The sequence below is a fragment of the Anabrus simplex genome, chromosome 7 (genome assembly GCF_040414725.1).
Source record: "Anabrus simplex isolate iqAnaSimp1 chromosome 7, ASM4041472v1, whole genome shotgun sequence".
Lineage (NCBI taxonomy): Eukaryota > Metazoa > Arthropoda > Insecta > Orthoptera > Tettigoniidae > Anabrus > Anabrus simplex.
In genome coordinates, this window is record NC_090271.1 from 163,952,843 (window position 1) to 163,972,333 (window position 19,491).

General features: G+C 37.2%; 1 protein-coding gene across 1 annotated transcript in view; it reads right to left on the reverse strand.

Annotated features, from left to right (window-relative positions):
* The window catches only part of Kaz (Katazuke), a 127,750-nt gene that overhangs the window by 30,400 nt on the left and 77,859 nt on the right, over positions 1–19,491 (reverse strand). Inside the window, exon 6 of the mRNA XM_067151425.2 lies at positions 6,482–6,632. Coding sequence (XP_067007526.1) covers positions 6,482–6,632 — 151 coding nt within the window. The remainder of the gene's footprint in view (positions 1–6,481; positions 6,633–19,491) is intronic.

Genomic DNA, 19,491 nt, shown 5'->3' on the forward strand with positions numbered 1-19,491 from the left:
TCTTTTGTCAATATAGTTAATTTACATCAACTACTATTTCGTAATCTTTTATATAATCCTACCCATAGCTCATGGTAGCATTACTGGTCCTCCAAGTATGAACCACTGGTTCCGTATCTATTCACTGGTCTCTCTGAGCCACATGAAATGAACCATGTGTGTTTTGAAGTGTACTGTTTTACAAGGCAACAAAACAAATCATATGCTTGCTTTTGTACTAATTATTAACGTTGTGCCGCGGAGAAGTTACAGACTGCTGTATTACCTTACAGAACTGTGAATGAAGCAGTTATCATACGTTTTTTCTGTAAAAATAGATCTCTACATATTAACTTGTTATTTACAGAGTCTGCTAAGCAAATTAAAGATTTAATATACGCTCATGGCATTAAAGCCCATAAATAAGGAGTCTTCAAGTGAATTAGTGACCCCCTGTGTCAAATAACATTAATGCTTTAGAAGCAATCAACAATAAAACACCCCTGAGTGATTTTATAATGTCTCAAATCATTACAGAAAGACTAGAGGATTTAATTATAGCTTGAGGCTTACGATTTTATGGATGTGTTATGATTATTTTTTATTTGAAGTGAAGTTGTTTTTAAGTGAGTATTTTATATCAGATGTGATTTGGTCGAATTCTTGAGCGTTTTGTGGCAATTGTGTCTATATGCTATTCAACAGGTTTATTTATATTATAACCAAGTGTCGCTATGTTATGTATCGAGGTTATAAGAATCAAAATTATATCCCACGGTGGGATAGTTCTTAGTTGTTCTCTTTTGTTTCTAAATACTATAACATGACTAAACCTGGTCTCATTACACTCCTACCTTACTTAATATTTTTGAGTTGCTTCAAATATTAATTTATGTAACTATATTTCACCTTATGGCACTCTGAAACTTCTCTTAAGTTATTTGAAATTTCGATCCTTGAAAGTGTTACTTTGTTCTTTCTTTCCCTTACTAGCACTTCTGCATGTTCAAGTGTAAATTGTTTCTTTATCGTACGCTAGTGCGTTCTGCTGCCAACCACAGTACTATTATGGCTGGTTGTCACGTGGTTCCATTCTTGCCGTTTGCTAAGAATGAAACGATGTTCAGTTGCTTGGAATTCACTGAACTGAGAGGATGCGTTGCTCCTCCATTATGATGGAAAGGTCCTGCAAAGAATTATACAGGGAGATGTGGGTGCCTATTGAGCCTGGATAGCTTCCATTTATGAAATTATGTGAATTACGTTAGCAGCATTTAAACTATATGTGATATGTAATCCTTTTTGGGATGTATAACTGGTTTTCCCAATTAGTACATCGACAGCAAGGTAACACTTAAATTGTATTACATTCACGCTGGCTAAATGAAAACTAAGTAATTACTATTATCAGTTATGACCGGCATGCCAATAGTTTCTTGTGATGTGTTATTTTCATGTCTTGCTGTACCTTAATGGGTTTTTTTTGATAGCAGAGGTGATGAAAGTTACTTCAATATTTGAATGTGTATTGGGTACCTGATTAAATTATGTTGATACTTGACTATCAGCTTCATTCCTGCATGTTGGCCTCATTGAGTTCCTGGATATGTCCATTTTGAGTTACCTTAAATTCTCTTGTGTTGGTTTCTTTCATTTTGGAATGGTTTTCTCGATACCTCATCCCAATTTTATTTCAATTTTCCTTACTGCTAACAATTTCCATTCTCTCTATTCTATTGATTTTCCTTTTCTTAGAACCATGGTTCATTCCTTAATGGTATATAGTTTGTTTGTTTTTTTAGTTTTTTTTTTTTTTGCAAGTTGCTTTACGTCGCACAGACACAGATAGGTCTTATGGCGACGATGTGACAGGAAAGGGCAAGAAGTGGGAAGGAAGCGGCCGTGGCCTTATTTAAGGTACAGCCCCAGAATTTGGCTGGTGTGAAAATGGGAAACCACGGAAAACATCTTCAGGGCTGCCAACAGTGGGGCTCGAATACTGGATACTGGCTGCACTTAAGCGACTGCAGCTATCGAGCTCGGTGGTACAGTTGAACCTGATTTACACGTATATCAAAGGGAAGAGAAAAATCTACTTGTAACTGAGAATTAATTAGAAATCAGACTTACACAATACCTCACATATTTACTGAAAAACCAATGGAATAGATCTGCACGTGTAAATCCTTGCAAATAATAAATACCTTAAGACAGAAAATATTATTTTCAACTTTGTCCAGCCTTAAAGAAATCAGGTAGTTTGGCTTGTTTCACTTTTCTTGCATTAAGAGTAAAAACCTCCTTTTGCAAACTTAGTAATGAATTCAAAGCACTTTCACTACAACTTTTCACACTGATGTAACGCCTACACACATCGATTGCATTTAACACTTCACTCAGTTGAGGTGTTTCAAGATTCAAGTCGTTATCTCCATCTCCATCACTGTCACTATTGCTTGTAGCTGGTCGATCACCACCGCGTTGTTGACATACATCAGCAATTATGTCTTCATCTCGTAGTTCTCCACATATAGCCAGATTATCATCGAAATGCACAAAAGTATAGAATTCTACACCCTCCGGTAGCGTTAGCTCATTGCCAGACAAAACTTCGTCCCCATAATCATCATTGGAGGCAGCCTCTTCTAGTAAGACACCAGCTTTGTGGAAACAGTTGCCGATTGTGGAGGATAACACCTGCTTCCAGACAGTTGAAATGAAGTCCATAGCTTGTAGCAAATTAATGGAGAGAGGCTCATTTCGTGCATGACTCAGTGTTATCAAATGGTGAACCAGCATTTTTCTATATTACACTTTGAAATTTGCAATGATGCCCAAATCAAGTGGTTGTAGAAAAATGATACAGTTAGGAGGGAAAAATTCCACTCGGACATTCTCCAGAACGATTTGAGGTGGATGTGCTGCACATCGATCCATAAGAAGGATCTTCTTCTGTTTCTTTTTCATGTCCAGTTTTTTCAACCACTGTTCCATTAGAAGCATAGTCATCCAAGAATTTCTGTTGGATTCATATTCCGCAGGTTTTGTTTTCGCACCCTTAAAACACCTCGGATTCTTCGATTTTCCTACACAAGTGGAGGAAGTTTGTCAGATCATCTGCATTGGTGGCGAGAAGTACTGTTACATGAATTTTACTTTTCTTCCCTCCATGGCATGAGTCACCTTTTTCAGCTAATGTTTTACTGGGAAGGAGATTGTAGAATAGGCCAGTCTCATCACAACTGTAGATGTTTGGAGGCTGATAATCTCTTACAATACCCGGCAGAACCTCTTCTTTCCAGTGTTGCACCGCGACGTCGTCAACAGCTTTTGAGTCACCGCAATTTGTTCTCCCTGTGATTCCATGACGACCATCCTGATGAAGCCTTGAAATCAGCAGTCGAACTTATGTGGAGTGTGGAAGTTTTATCTCCCATATGCAGTTATCAGACTGTGCCTCTTAAATAGGCTTCTGATAAGCCCAGTGACAGTTTTTATACTTTCATCATGCTTTTCAAAAAACTTTTTAACTAACATTTAATTTTGTGTGTTTCGTATGTTTTTAATGCATCCTACATGTCTTACTGAGGATGACACCATGCCGGGTCGAAACATGTCTATTTATGTGTGAACTTTCGTCTTAATTGGACATAAAAATATATAGTATTGACTAGGAGGATTAAGATTAGTTTTGTACAGTTACGTAAGTAGTTCAACCGTCAATACGGATTCAGCAATGAGATTTATAGTCTGTAACAGTGACTACTTAGTCGTTCGATTAATTGCATTACAAATATAATTATTTAATTAGCGATTATCTGGGTACATATACCTTCTTGAGATTTTGATGTATGTTATTTGTGTCCTAACTCTTAATCTATCCATGAAATAATTACATACGTACTATGACCGTTCAGCCTTGACCTTCTGAGGTCATTACTCAAGAGTGAACCAAATACTTCTACATCTAATACAGGCACATTTATGAATGAGATTTCAATCATAAATGCCACACCTGCTGGTTTGCAGAATCATACACAAAATGATCCGGTTATCAAGATGAAATGTAAGTACTGTGTATGTTATATTCAAGGTGCCAGGGATACAAGTGTACACATCGGCAAAGCACATATGGATATCCAGAGACAAAACATTGTTGACTGAAAGAATGGGGATAAAATCTCAGTTCTACAAGAAACACATTTAGGCTGGGTTTTGTTTGGTCATATCCCAGGTCACCCTGACCCTGGAAGGTTCAACAACTCTGTTCCTGCATAATGAACTTGCTCTGGATTCACAACTACGCAAGTACAAAGTTTTTGGGAACAGAAATAAGTAGCAGTCTATCCTCGCACCAAGGAGGAGGCATTCTGTGAACACCACTTTATCAAAAACCCCACTAGGGACTCTTGTTTTGCAGCTTTTGTAACTTTTTCGACAATCAAATCTGGTGTGCGACTTATCCTGATAGGTTAATAGTTTGCTCAAAAAATTACCTGAACTGAATTAATATCCTTTTACAAAAGAATACCACACTCACATAAACATACAAGCACAGAAGCAAAAAAAACTCAAATTAGCTGAACTTGACATGATTTTCCACCTACAACAAAAAGCAAACTTCTTTCCGTGATTATAAACTTTCAGGCCGTTGTCTGTTCAGAATTACTAACGAACTCTCCAACAATGTAATGCAAGAGTAGTTCCTGGGAAACTGTGGCTAACGGTAACAGCGGAGATAATACCAACATAAATGGTCCGTTATTGGACATTATAAATTTTCCAGCTAACTCATTCCTGGTGGCCAAGCAGGCATCAATTTTTGGTAGTGATACAAAGTCTCTCATAGTGCATTGGCACTGCCGGTGGCTACAATTAGCCTATGCAGTGGCCTCCACGGTATGCACTAGCCATGCGTCAGGTGTGCTACGTACCAACCGATGAGCCCAGCCTAGCACACGGGGGTGAAACGCTGGCAACCAGGAATGAGTTAGCTGGAAAGTTTATAACGTCCAATAACGGACCATTTATATTGGTATTATAAATTTACTCATTCGGGACACATATTTCTGATTCCCTATGTGAATCAACATCTATAGCAACATGGGAGATGGCGGACCGTTCTGGTGAACTTTAATACTATTGTTGTCCTTATCACAAATTAAAGGGTGGTTGTAGACTGAAAGGCACATACCACATCGTGGTCCTCGCTTATGGGGATATCCGTACATAAACCCTGATGTCATCTGCATGCGCATGCATATAATCTTCAGGCTCACAGCACAATCTCCAGTATGTTCCCTGTATTCACTGTCAGTCAAATTGAACAACTAACAGTGTAACGGAGCTTCAATACGAGTTGAATGCTTTCAATCGATTGTCAACATCAGGTCAGAACAAAGTATGCATTAGAACTGGGTGTTCAAGTGCAAATGTTAATGAGAGCTCACTGCCACCAGTGGAGTATATAATATGTTGATTTCAGAAAGTACCTGAACTACTTGTGAACAACTACAGTACATTTAACATAATTACAATGGAATGAAGCAATATGTAAGAAATCTTAACAGATTGTAAATTCAACATCATATTGTCTTCATCATCCTGAGAGTGTTTCATACTTTCATTAGTTCAAAATTCATTTGTGTGTTTCCGATGTTGTTGTTGTTGTTGTTGTTGTAGTAACAGTAAACATCATTAAATACGAATAAATTGCTTTGGAATAGTTAAGTCTTAAAAATAACATACACTCTTTTCTGTATACACACCACTACTTGTGTGGTTCATTTACTGAAAAAGGAATTTTTTATTATGATGCCACCAATCCTAAGGGAAAGATATATTATATTCAGTTCAAACTTAGCAATTCACGAAGTACTTCAATGAAGTTGTACTACTTTAAAGAAGCAAAAAGTTTCTTGAAGCACGGATGTTATACTGATAAAAAAAATATGTAAAACTTGTCATTATGTTAGGGGCTAACTGGCAGAGGTGATTAGGATGTGCTTGGTTCTCCTGGAAGGATATGGGTTTGATTCCCCGCCAGGAAGTCGAAAAATTTCGAAATAAGAACTCTCCACTTCTGATGTTCACACAACCTACATAAAAAACAAGTACCCACATGGAGGTAAAGGCGGATGGGCACAGAGCTAACTTAGTGCCAGAGTTATGGAGAGTGGAAGCTTCTACCTTCCATTTCTCCAAGGACCTTTAATGGCCGGTATATAGATGGACTGTCTTCAGTTTAAAATGAAATTTACTTTCATGTACACTGAGTCCTATATTTGGCAAACCAACTTATAATCGACCCAAAAAATAACTACGATGGAAAGTAAGCACAAACAAAGAGACATAAAAATATTTTTAAAACTGTGGGTCTTACTCTCCACAAACAAAGCACAATGTCCTTTCCAAGTAAACTTGTTTATAAAAGATGTTTCTCTATACTTATCCTCTAACCAATCTACCAATCTATTTAGTACATAATGGCTGAAAAGGATATGGTGTCTTGAGAGCAGAGAGGCCAGCCTGCAGAGCCACAGTGAACACAGACTGCGATGCCAGCTGGAAGAGACGGTAATTCTCCTGTCGAAATTGTTCTACCAGTCGATCCCAGCGACTCTCATCCAGAAGCTCACGGTATGGAGACAATTCTAGAGTTAAAAATTGCATTAAAACAAAAAAATTATACACACCCTTTGAAAGAAAGATCCAGTAAGTTTGGCATTTTCTGTTAACTGTTAAACTTAAAAGGTTTCATTAAAAATCTCAACTGCAAAGATATAACTTACCATTTGTACAATCTCAAATCTTTGGGTGAGGATTTGCTGTGTCACTCAGACAATGAAGAAAAATTTTAATGCACTTTATTTACTATGCTTAAAAAAAAAAAAAAAAAGTTTAAGAAAAATATATACGTGAGTGGCTCTGTGAAAAGGAGCCTGAAGGAAAAATAAAAAGACAGGTGAAAAAGCACCAGAAGGATAATGTATTATTTTAATTTCAGGCTCCTTTTCATGTGACCATTCATGTATCATCCATTTCCCTTGTCTAGCTCCTGCCAGGTTGGGATGTTTATGACACCTTTCCATGATCCCCAATTCAACCAGCTTCCATTTTTTTATATTATATTATTCTTGATAATTTTCAACCACCTTAGTCTGGGACTCCCTCTTGCCTTCCGTTCTAATTGGGTCGGCATCCTTCTTCCATCCACGTATCATGACCAAAACATCTCCCTCACCATTCTGTCGTAAAGCTTTTCCCCTCCGATTTCCTTCCTGACGTTCTCATTTCTTACTCTGTCCTTTCTTGTTTTTCCTATCGTACTTCCTATACATTTCATTTTACTGGCCTGAATGTTATTCTCCTGTCTTTTTGTCAGTGTCTGGGTCTCCAGTGAATATGTCTGTACTGGGCAGTAATACATCTTATGCATCACCTTTTTACACTTCAATGGTACTTCCTCCCTCCATAACACACTTCTCACACTCTGGTAGAATGCATTTCACTGTTGAATTCCTTTAGTGATCTCCATATCCAGCCTTAGGTCAGTTCACTTCCAAAGAACAGCTGTCCAAAATTTCATGGTTTTGTCCCTTTATAATTCCTTTCCTTACCCTTTCTCCTCTAGTCTTACTCTTTTTCCTGCTGATTTTTATTCCACAATTTTCAATAATCTCACTCAACATGTCAAGTTGCTCTTGTACATCCTCTGTTTGGTCTCCATACCACTATATTATCTGCAAAAAGCAATACCTTCAGCTTCCTGTCCTCGTATTTTGCCTTTGTCTTCTTACCAATTTTGTCCATAACCATCACGAATAACAGTGGTGACAGCACCCTTCCTTGTCGTAGTCCAGTTTCAGTCCAAAACTCATATCTGTTACAATGAATTACAAAAATTATTTACGTAACGTCATAGAGCTACAATAATTTTTACTAGAATTTGGCAGTTAAAGATTTTGTCTAGATTAGAAAAATTAGGAATCATGCCCATTATGCATGCAGAGTTTCCTTTCAGGATTGTAAGAGATCTGTAGCCTAAGATTCTGTGTGCTCGAGGGTCCCCGCCTACATCTTTCATAAGCTTTCTGGTGAGCTTAAGCTTTGGCAGACCACGTTCCCCAGGTCTCAACTGCAGATAAAGATGTAGCCTTGCAACTAGTAAATGTTGTCATTAGTTCCATAATGACTTCATCATATTTGTACAAAATTCTTGAAAATAATGTATTTTTTGAGGCCTCACCTGTTCACAACACAAGAATGAAACTAAACAACCATGTTAAAGACTAGAACATGTTTTGACCTTTATTTGCATCATCTTCCATTAGTTATTTGGTATTCATTAACTGAAATATATACTGAAACATATTAATCAATCAATCAATCAATCAATCAATCAATCAATCAATCAATCAATCAATCAATCAATCAATCAATCAATCAATCACCACTGATCTGCAGTTAGGGCAGTTGCCCAGGTGGCAGATTCCCTATCTGTTGTTTTCCTAGCATTTTCGTAAATGACGGAAATGCAAATGCAAGGAAGGAGAGGCCGTGGTCGACCACGATTGAGATGGACGGACACAATCCAACGCAGTATTATAGGAAGAAACCTGGACTGGGACACAGTGTTGGAGGAGGAGTGGTGGAAAGACCGAAGAAAATGGAGAGGAACCATATTTGCCCCTACCCGGCTACAGCTGGATAAAGGGAAATGATGATGATGATGATGATGATGATGATTATTATTATTGAACATCTCTCTTGGTAAATTATTTCAATACCTAATTCCCCTTCCTATAAAAGAATATTTGCCCCAATTTGTCATCTTGAATTCTAACTATCTTCATATTGTGATCTTTCCTACTTAAAAGAGCACCACTCAAAATTATTTGCCGAATAATGTTCTTCCACACCATCTCTCCACTGACAGCTTGAAACATACCACTTAAAGTAGAACAATAAAAGTTTGATTTCCACCTATTCAATACTTTACGAGCAATTACAAAATTAGGATCTCATCCTTATTTTATTGCTATATTAAAAACATAGGACATGTTTCGTTCAATTGTTGAACATCTTCAGCTACATACATTTTTAACAAGGTCAAAATCTGTAATACTATTCTAATAACCTGCAACTATTGTTTATTGCTAACAGATTTAATCATAATAACTATTAAAATACTTTTGAATAAAAAACATTATGTATTACGTCGTCATTGTTAAATACAGGCAGAAGTAGAAAGGGTAAGTGCTGATCCTTCAACATTAGCTTCTTCAACTTTTAATACCATCTAACATTATTTAACAAAATTATTTTCCTGTTACAGAGATGTCAACAAACTTACTTTCGTAAAATTCGAGTAAGTTACTAATTACTTATCATCATAACTGGACTGTCACCATTTGACAGAGTTCATGATAAAGTTTTGAAGAATTGCTCCACACTGGTAAAGTTTAAAAGCAAGTCGTGAATTTGAACAATTGGACATTAAAGATTTGAATTAAGACAAATTAATAAATAATAATCAACAGTGTGCTTCACTTTGTTAATTTATGGATGAAAAGATTATTAGTCACAACCAAACTCAACTGTTTTGAGAGAGCACCAAGATTTTGTATTCATAAAGTACAAGATGTAGTAATGCTCGCGCCAGCTAGCAAAAAGATTTTAATGTGTCTCCAACTGATAGTTTTAAGAAAATCAACAAAATCAAACAGATTGTAAAGTTATTTATATCTGACTAACTTATGACATTGTTATTCAAATTTAGAACAAGATTTTTAAAATATCAAACACTACAAATAGTAATATTGTTTTAACAATGACGACGTAATATATAGTGTTTTATATTCAAAAGTATTTTAATAGTTATGATTAAATCTGTTAGCAATAAACAATAGTTGCAGGTTATTAGAACAGTATTACAAATTTTGACCATGTTAAAAATGTATGTAGCTGAAGATGTTCAACAATAGAACGAAACATGTCCTATGTTTTTAATATAGCAATAAAATAAGGATGAGATCCTAATTTTGTAATTGCTTGTAAAGTATTGAATAGGTGGAAATCAAACTTTTATTGTTCTACTTTAACTGAATTTCAATACGGAAAAATGAGGATAATATCATGCAACATACCAGTTAGTTAAGCAGTTCGTCTTTCTCCCAAGTCTTCCCAGACCCAACTTTCAAACATTTTTAATGCTACTCTCTTGTCGGAAATCACCCAGAACAAATCAAGCTGCTTTTCTTTGGACTTTTTCCAGTTCTCGAATCAAGTAATACTGATGAGGGTCCCATACACTGGAACCATACTCTAGTTGGGTTCTTACCAGAGACTTTACATCCTTATTACAACCCCTAAATACCCACATAACCATGTCGAGAGATCTGTACCATTTATTTACAATCCCATTTATGTCATTACCCCAATGAAGATCTTTCCATATATTTACACCTAGATACTTACAGTGATTTCCACCTGGAATATTTACCCCATCAACACAGTAATTAAAACAGAGGACTTTTCCAATTTGTAAAACAAAAATCTGGCTTTTAACCCCGTTCATCATAATACCTTTGCCTGCTGTCCATCTCACAACACTGTTAAGGTCTTTCTGCAGTTACTCAAACATATTAAACACATTAACACACTGTCATATTAAAAGTTTTTGAAGACAGGAGATCGACGAAGGGTCAGCTTAGATTTAGACACCTGATACTGGGAGCAAAATAATAGTTTTCAAAAATTTAATTGCACTATGGACTGAAATACATATCCAGAGTGAATTGCTTTTTTTCCCCCTTTCTTTTTCCAAATCCATCTTTGAAAATACAGCCTTATCACCAATAACAAAGCTTGACACAAATCTTCAAACAGTATTTGTTGCTTCTATGGCATTTGACAGCACAGATACTGGTTTTGGTTCTGTTTTATCCTCTCAGTCATCACTTTCCTCTTTTAGCTTCTCAGATCAGATTTTGCCAAGAATTGTAGACTGACAAACTAAGACACTGTTGTCACATTCTGTATAGTCAGAAAATGTTATATTGTCTCCCTCCCACACTACCTCATGCCAATCATCTGCTTCCACTATGTTTTCACTTGTGGGCATAATGTCATAGGCAACAAGATAGCTTTATTGACACAGATTCTTACTGTGTTTTCATGAACCGAATCCCAGCAGATTTCACAAAAAATTATTGTATCCCAGATGTAAAAGAAGCCAAACCACCTTTGAACAACTTCCTGGGCTCGAACCACTTTTTTTTTTTTTTTTTGCTAGGGGCTTTACGTCGCACCAACACAGATAGGTCTTATGGCGACGGGGCTCGAACCACAGTTCCATCGTGTTAGATATTAGATGCACAGGCTTGTTGAATCCAGTTCAGTTTTCAGTACCACCAATCCAGCTCGGAAAGCTGACCCTCACAAATTCGTTTTCTTTTGACATGTTCAATTTCTTTTCTCCTGCTTAGTATAGTGCTCAGTGTGGATGGAGGGAGGTTCAATTTCCATGTAATTTCCACGTGCATTCTGTGAGGATTGCGGTCCAATTCTTTAGAGCACCAACTTTTCATAACTGGTTATCTCTCACACTTTCCTTTTCCCCATAACAAAAATAAGGTAGCATCTTGCTTCATAGAATTGACCAAACTCAGAATATTTTAAGCAAGCCTTGGACCCACTTTCACTCAACAGACAAGGGATTCCTTGGAAACAACTTGGCAAACCAAATGGAATTCGATGGGAGCTATTAATATTAATGGGGCTTATGAAAGAAAGAAAGAAAGAAAGAAAGAAAGAAAGAAAGGAGGAAAGAAAGAAAGAAAGAAAGAAAGAAAGAAAGAAAGAAAGAAAGAAGTACAACTAGCTAAGTCAGCAAAGAGGATGCATCTGTTGTGTTAGGAGTTAATGATGTTCAGGTAAGGGTAGGTATCAAAGAGAGAAGGTGTTAGAAAGGGAAGGGCAGAATGTGGGACAGGACTGTTGATCCGGAATACTACTCCATGCAACATAGCTTCTGTTAGGCATGTAAATGAGTGAATGATGTGGGTAGATTTAAGAGTTGGAGGAATTAGGATGAGAACTGTCTCAGACTATGTGAGGGTGCAGATGAGGATGAAGTTGACAAGTTATATGCAGGATTCAGAGACATCGTAGTCAAGATCAACACCACGGTTAGGGTATATGACGGTGGATGATTTCAATGCAGTAGTTGGAAATAGAACTGAAGGATATAAGGTGATGAGTAAATGTGGGGAAGACAGGGAAGCTAACAGGAATAGGAAGCATTTATAGGACTTCTGTACTAGTATGGGATTAGCAGTTGCATAAGGCATATCACCATTTCATTTGGAAGGGTTAAGGGCATCACATCCACAACACACTATTATACTTAACTTCTAGGATTCCAGTAAGATACAACAGATATTTTAGACTAAGGTGGTCAATGGGACTGTATCACTGTTGACCTATTGAAGGCTTTTGATGGGGTAGATCACAGAGATTAATGACCAACTAGACAAAAGTGTATTTGAATGGATGGCTAAATTTCTAGAAAACATAACTCAGAGAATTAGGCTAGGTGAAGTTTATCTGATGGAGATAAGTGGAACATACAGATACCCAGGGCCAGTAATAATTAAGAAGGGGGTCTCAAAGGGCAATATTAATGGACACTTATGTTTTCTTATAAATGAGGCTATTTGCAGATTATATAGGCTCCATGCGGCTGCAGGTGGATACTATGAGAACTACTTAGAGGCATGTTCATCAATAACTGACTGTAAGGAGCTGGAGTACGTGTGATTTTTCAATCATTTTTAGTGCTGAATTTAGATTATTATTATTATTATTATTATTATTATTATTATTATTATTATTATTATTATTATTATTTTTATTTTACAACTTGCTTTATGTCGCACCGACACAGATAGGTCTTATGGCAATGATAGGATAGGAAAAGCCTAGGAGTGGGAAGGAAGCAGCTGTGGCCTTAAGGTACAGCCCCGGCATTTTCCTGGTGTGAAAATGGGAAACCACAGAAAACCATCTTCACGGCTGCCGAGAGTGGGGTTCGAACCCACTATCTTCCGGATGCAAGCTCACAGGGGTGTACAAAATAACTTTACAAAACTTATTTTAAAGTTTTTGCAAATAGGTTAACAATTACAAACAATTATTATAGCAATCTTATATTTGCAAAGCTGCAGTAGGCCATCTTTTTTAAAGCAGACTAGTAGACACACTACTGAAGTATTTACAGTGCACTATGTCTTCTGGCATGGGTCAGAATAAATTTGTTACTTTCATTGACCTGTCTCAGTCTTATCCTTGGCTTTGACAATATTAAAGTGACTGAGGTATGAGCGATACTAGTAATACCATTCCTTATGTAGCCAGTCCCTGTTATGAATGGTACAAAAATATCACTCATAGGGTCAGTTGGTGCATGCATTTCAGTGGACTTGGCAGACTGATAGCTAATAGCAACTTCTGGCTCTGTGAGGAAAGCTACGGGAAACTACCTCACTCTGCATTTCCCTAGTATGCCTCTTCTTCAGTGACACCTAGGCTATCTTTTATATCTGTTGGCAGAGCTGTGGATGATCAAACCAGCCTTCGGGCTGAATACCCAACATACGACCGTAGTCTTAATGATAGGCAGTATAATAATAATAATAATAAATAATCGTATTTCAATACAAAGCAACATGTTGAATGTTAAAGTATTCTGTCACGACCACACAATTAATTTCAAAATGCAGTCTATAGAAATATCATTACAGAAATAGGCCTACATTACACAATACCAATAGCTCACAGAAATACATTATTTTACAAATGCGTAATCATACGTAAATTCGTGTCCTCGCCCCAAGGTGGTGCAAATCTTTTCAGGCACAGCCCTAGTGGAAATGAGCTGGATATACTGTTTTAACCACGTAACAGCACCAGCACTAAAGCCAATCTTGCATTTCTGGCAGTATCAGGAATCAAACCAGGAACCCAAGGAAGGTTGCTAATAGTGCTAACCATTACATCTGGACTTCATCACTGGTGCTATAAATAATGTAAATAATCATTCATTGGCAACTTGGAGCGATTTTGATTTTTTCTACTGATGCAAAGTTTTTTTTTAAATAATGGCCATGAGATTTCAAAATCAGGAATTTAAATTGGTCGAACATTAAGCCTCTGCATTTTTTATAGGATAAAGTTCTTCTGATCTACACCTCTTGTTACATTTCTCTTTACCCGCGTTTGAGATGCGAGGGCAAGACCATTCACAGGGTTTTAACTTAAAAGCTTTTCCGTCTGTTGAACACACAAGTTTGATATAAGTATTGTATTATATAAATATTCACTCATTTACACAAAGCCTATAATATCAAATGTAAAAAATATAAAAAACAACCCCACTATTGAACAAGGAATAAAGAACACACATTCTAGCAGCTTTTACTTCCGCTAACATGATATGATATATTAGAAACATGTAATGACGTGTACTAAAAGACAGATGGGACTAACCAAATTCTGTTTGATGTAATTAGTCGTGTAAACATATTTTAATGGCCATTGGCTGCAGTAAAATCTTGATTAATATATTAGGAACAGGCCAAAACTACTTTTCTAAAAACAGCATTGTTGAATGTGTTCATGAACTTCAATCTCATAATCACCACTACTGTAAAACAAATCGCTACGTTGCCTCTATCGTGAAATGGTAGGGTAGCTACTGAACCAATATTTCTCTTATCACATTAGCAATTATTATATAGAACAGAAGTTATTATTTGAGGCAGAAGCGAAGCCTTATAAAATCTTAAAGTACTCAAAGAATCAAGCATCAACTACTCTCGTAAACATGTCGCAATCGTAGTCACATTTTCGTCATCTTCTTGGAGAAACTAACATAAGCACAAATGGCTTCACTCCGCAACTAACAAACATCCAAGACACGCGCCCAATCACAACAGGAGGAGGTCAGCCGCCTTATAAGCAATGAGAAAAATAACAAAGAGGCTGGACCTGATGGGATTTATATAGAACATTTAAGACACACTCCATGACCTGCTAGATCCGCTAACATGCCTATTCAACGAATGCCTAAAACATAAGTAAATTCCAGATCAATGGAGGAAGACACTCAAGTTGTGATCTACAAAGGAAAAGGGAAGGAGGAGGATCCAAACTCTTACAAGGGAATTGCCCTGGAAAATGATATGTTCAAAACCTCCAAACTCCTTCTAAGACGGATGGAACAAAGTCTACGTGCTAACATACTATCAAATCAATACCGCTTTACCCTGGGGAAATCGACTCTACAGGCTGTGCAGGATCTTGTGCAAGAAATAATAACGACCTTAGCGCAACCTGGTAGACCGCTGTATGCAATCTATATAGACTATTCTAAGGCATTTGCAGTATTAACATAAGGATACTTATGCATAAGTTGGAAAACATATTAGGCACTTCCAATAGTGAATTAGAAACATTGAAATCGATTTTAACTATATAACAATGTATGATGGCATCACCATGTTGAAGAGTATCACTCAAACCAAGGGTGGTGTTCTACAAGGGGATCCGATGAGTCCAATTCTCTTTACGTAATGACCTCTGATATTGGGCAATTTATAGATTCAAGATCAGTCAAAGTGCTTATGTATGTGGATGACATTGTTATCCTCTCAAGATACCGTGAGGACCTACAAACTGCCATGGAGAACATTAGGGTATGGGCGAAAGATAATTCTATGGAAATAAATAGTTCCAAAACAAAGGCTACGAAATTTAGAAGGGGAGGAAGGCTATCTAATATGGATCAACTAAAATGTGGAGAAGAACCTTCAGAATTTGTATCCAACTTCATATACCTGGGCGTCGTATTACAAACTACTGAAACGGCTTTCTCCCTACGTGTACAGCAGCGAGCTACGGCAGCAACGGAAGTCTCACAAGACATCCCCAAATCCAAAACCTATCCCTATCAACAGCGATGAAACTATTCAAAATTTAAGTTATGCTGACTGCCACATATGGTATTCAATTAATTTGGCCTTTCGAAGCTAGAAAGCGTCAAAGCGAGATTTATTAAGAGAGCTGTCTCAATATCAAAATTCTCAAGAAAATAACACAGGAAACCTTCTACATGGAAGACATAAAGCACCATTGCCTCAGTCTCAATTATTTCTTGGGGTATCTCGGCTTTTTTCCGTCTCTCCTCGATGATAGTTTTATATGCATGCATTTCCGGTAGATCAAAAAAGTCAGAAATTTGGAAGGGACTGAATTTCAAACTTCGACATCTACATATATGATTTGCTGTCCATGGGTTTCATGGAAGGATCTGCCAGAATGAGCCATTCCATGAACCCAAGGAGGATTGCGTTTGCAAGAAATGCAGTAATCCATGCTCTGAATACCGTTTAGTGGAATGTGTAAACAGACCTCAATCTCTAATCACAGAAATGACAGAGTGGTGAAAAACTTGTTTTTAATTAATAAATAAATAAATAAATAAATAAATAAATAAAATAAATAAATAAATAAATAAATTACTCTATTGCTATTTCCAGCAAACTTTTTTCTTGTAAATATGATCACTTTCTGCAAGACTGGAAGAATGAGGCTGACAGCTGTCTTATGAAACACTCTAAAGTCCCACTGTTATTTAGTCAGCCACTACAACACACGGCGAGACTACAGCAGATTGTGTGGAGAAATACGATAACCTATAATGTTCGCCACACACAGTGCAACGGTGCATTTCTCCCATTAACACATGGAGCATATACCATACAGGATTGCGAGTGACTACAAAAAGACTTGACAATGTTGCGAGATAGACAGCAGACAATGGTATGATTGTAAATGAAATGAAAAATCAGGTAAGTTTCATGAAGAGGAAAAGTCCTCTCAGCTTTAATTATTGTGTTGATGGAGAGAAAATAGCCTACCTCATGGAGATCACTCGAAGTACCTAGGTGGTAATATAAGCAATGATCTTCATTGGGGTAATCACAATAATGATGTTGTAAAGAAAGGTTACAGATCTCTTAAGATGGTTATAACAGTATTTAGGGGTTGTAGTAAGGGTGTAAAAGAGAGGGCATGTAAGTGTCTCGTAAGACCCTAATTAAAGTATGGTTCCAGTGTAAGAGACCCACACCAAGACTACTTGATACGAGAACTGGAAAAGGAAAGCAGCAGAATTTGTTCTTGGTGATTTCCGACAAAAGCGTAATGTTACCAAAATGTTGCAAACTTTGGGTTGTGAAGACTTGGGAATAAGGAGACGAGATGCCCGACAAAGTGGTATGTTCTGAACTCTCAGTGGAGAGATGCCGTGGAATGACATTAGTAGTCAAATACACTTGAGTGGAGGTTTTAAAAGTAGGAAAGATCATAATGTGAAGATGAAGTTGGAATTCAAGAGGGCAATTTGGGGCAGATATTCATTTATAAGATGAGGAGTAAGGGATTGGAATAATTTATCAAGGAAACTGTTCAATAAAATTTAGAGTTCTCTGAAAATGTTTAAGAAAAGGCTAGGTATAGGTAAACAACTGATAGGGAATCTGCCAGTTGGGCAACAGCCCTAAAATGCAGATCATAGATGACCGAGGAATATTCTGAACATCATCTAAACGTGAAAGGAAATCATTCTGCCAACGTTGCGAGTAACCGACCTTGTGTGGAGTTAGAAAATGATAGTGAAATTACGCTTCAACTTGAAAGGACAGTACATGAATTTCATTGTCATAGAGCAGCAAAAATAGACTAAATTAAACCTGAAATTGTGACACAATGGGAAGGCACTGATGAAATGGCTTACACAGTAATAAGATTAACATGGTATGTTAGCAAGGTACTTTCTGATTGGACAAAAGCAGTAATTGCACCTATCTATAAACAACGGAACAGGAAGGATTTTATCAACTATAAAGGTATTTCATTGATCGATATACCAGGCAAGGTTACTGGCATTTTGGAAGGCAGGATGTAATCAATAACTGAGCAAAAGTGGACGAAAATTAGAACAGTTTCAAACCATAGAGGGGCTGCTGAGATCAGATTTTCAGCATGTGCCAGGTAATTGAAAAATGCTACGAGAGGAATACACAGTCATGTTTATGTTTTGTAGATCTAGAGAAGGCAAATGACAAGAGTACTTAGGGAAAAGATGTTAACTGTACTGAGGGATTATGGGATTAAGTGTATATTATTAAAGTCAATCAAAAGGCACTTGTTTTGACAAATGGATTATAGTGAGAATTGATGATAGAATAAACTTCCATCAATCAATACTGATTTGCATTTAGGGCAGTCAGCCAAGTGGCAGATTCCCTAGCTGTTGTTTTCCTAGCCTTTTCTTAAATGATTTCAATGAGATTGGAAATTTCTTGGTTCAAGGTACTTACAGGGGTTAGAGAAGGCTGTTGTTTATAGTTCACACAGATCATTGACTGAAAGATATTTAGTGGGAAGGAGGGATTCAGTTAGGTGGAAATTTAGTCAGCAGATTGGCCTGCAAGTTGGTCTTAAAGGCAGACTGTGCTGAAAGCTTATAATTTAGTATCTTGGAACATGAAGAGGGGCAGTAAATTGTCTGTTGCCCCTTAGTCCCGTTTCTTGATACAGGCTCAGGAATGAGGTGAGATGAATTTATATGGCATATTTTTATGCCTGATGCTCTTCCTGACACCAACCTCAGTTGAGGAACTAATGGACATGAAATGAGTGGTGGTAAATGGGTAAGGAGGTGGAGGAAATCAGCTGTTGCCTATAAATAGGAACTGCCCCGGCATTTGCCTGGAAGTGAAAACTGGAAACAACAGATATTCATTATTTGGAGAGCCGACGGTAGGGTTCGAACACACGTCTCCCGAATGCAGATCTTGGCTCCATAGAAGTACTGTGCTAACACACATGGTCACTCTGCACTGCACTGTAAGCCTGCAATCTAATATCTTGGAACTTGAAAATAGATGTAGTGAGTACTGTATGATATGAAAATTAGCATTTCCACGACCAAAGTGCTGTCAGTAGGGAGGAAATCTACGAGAAGTGAATTGAATGTCAGGTTGATATTACAAAACTGGAGACTGAATCACGGTGAGTGAAGCTAATTCAATGAGCTTGCAGTTGCGTTCAACAGTATTCTGTAAGAAAGAAGTCAGCTATCCTTACATCAGTCTGTTTTCAGACCAGCTTAGCTGTATGGTAGTGAAAGCCGGGTGGACTCAGGGTATCTTATTTATAAATTAGAAGTGACAAACATGAATATAGCAAGAATGATTGCTGGTAAAAACAGATGGGAATAATGGCAGACAGTACTCTGAATAATGATATAGAGACTACATTAGGAATGAACTTGGTGGCTGAAATGGTATGCATAAACCTGTTTCGGTGGTGGGGTCATGTGGGATGAATGGAGGATGTTAGATTACCTATGAGAATAGGACTCAGCCATAGAATTAAACCAGG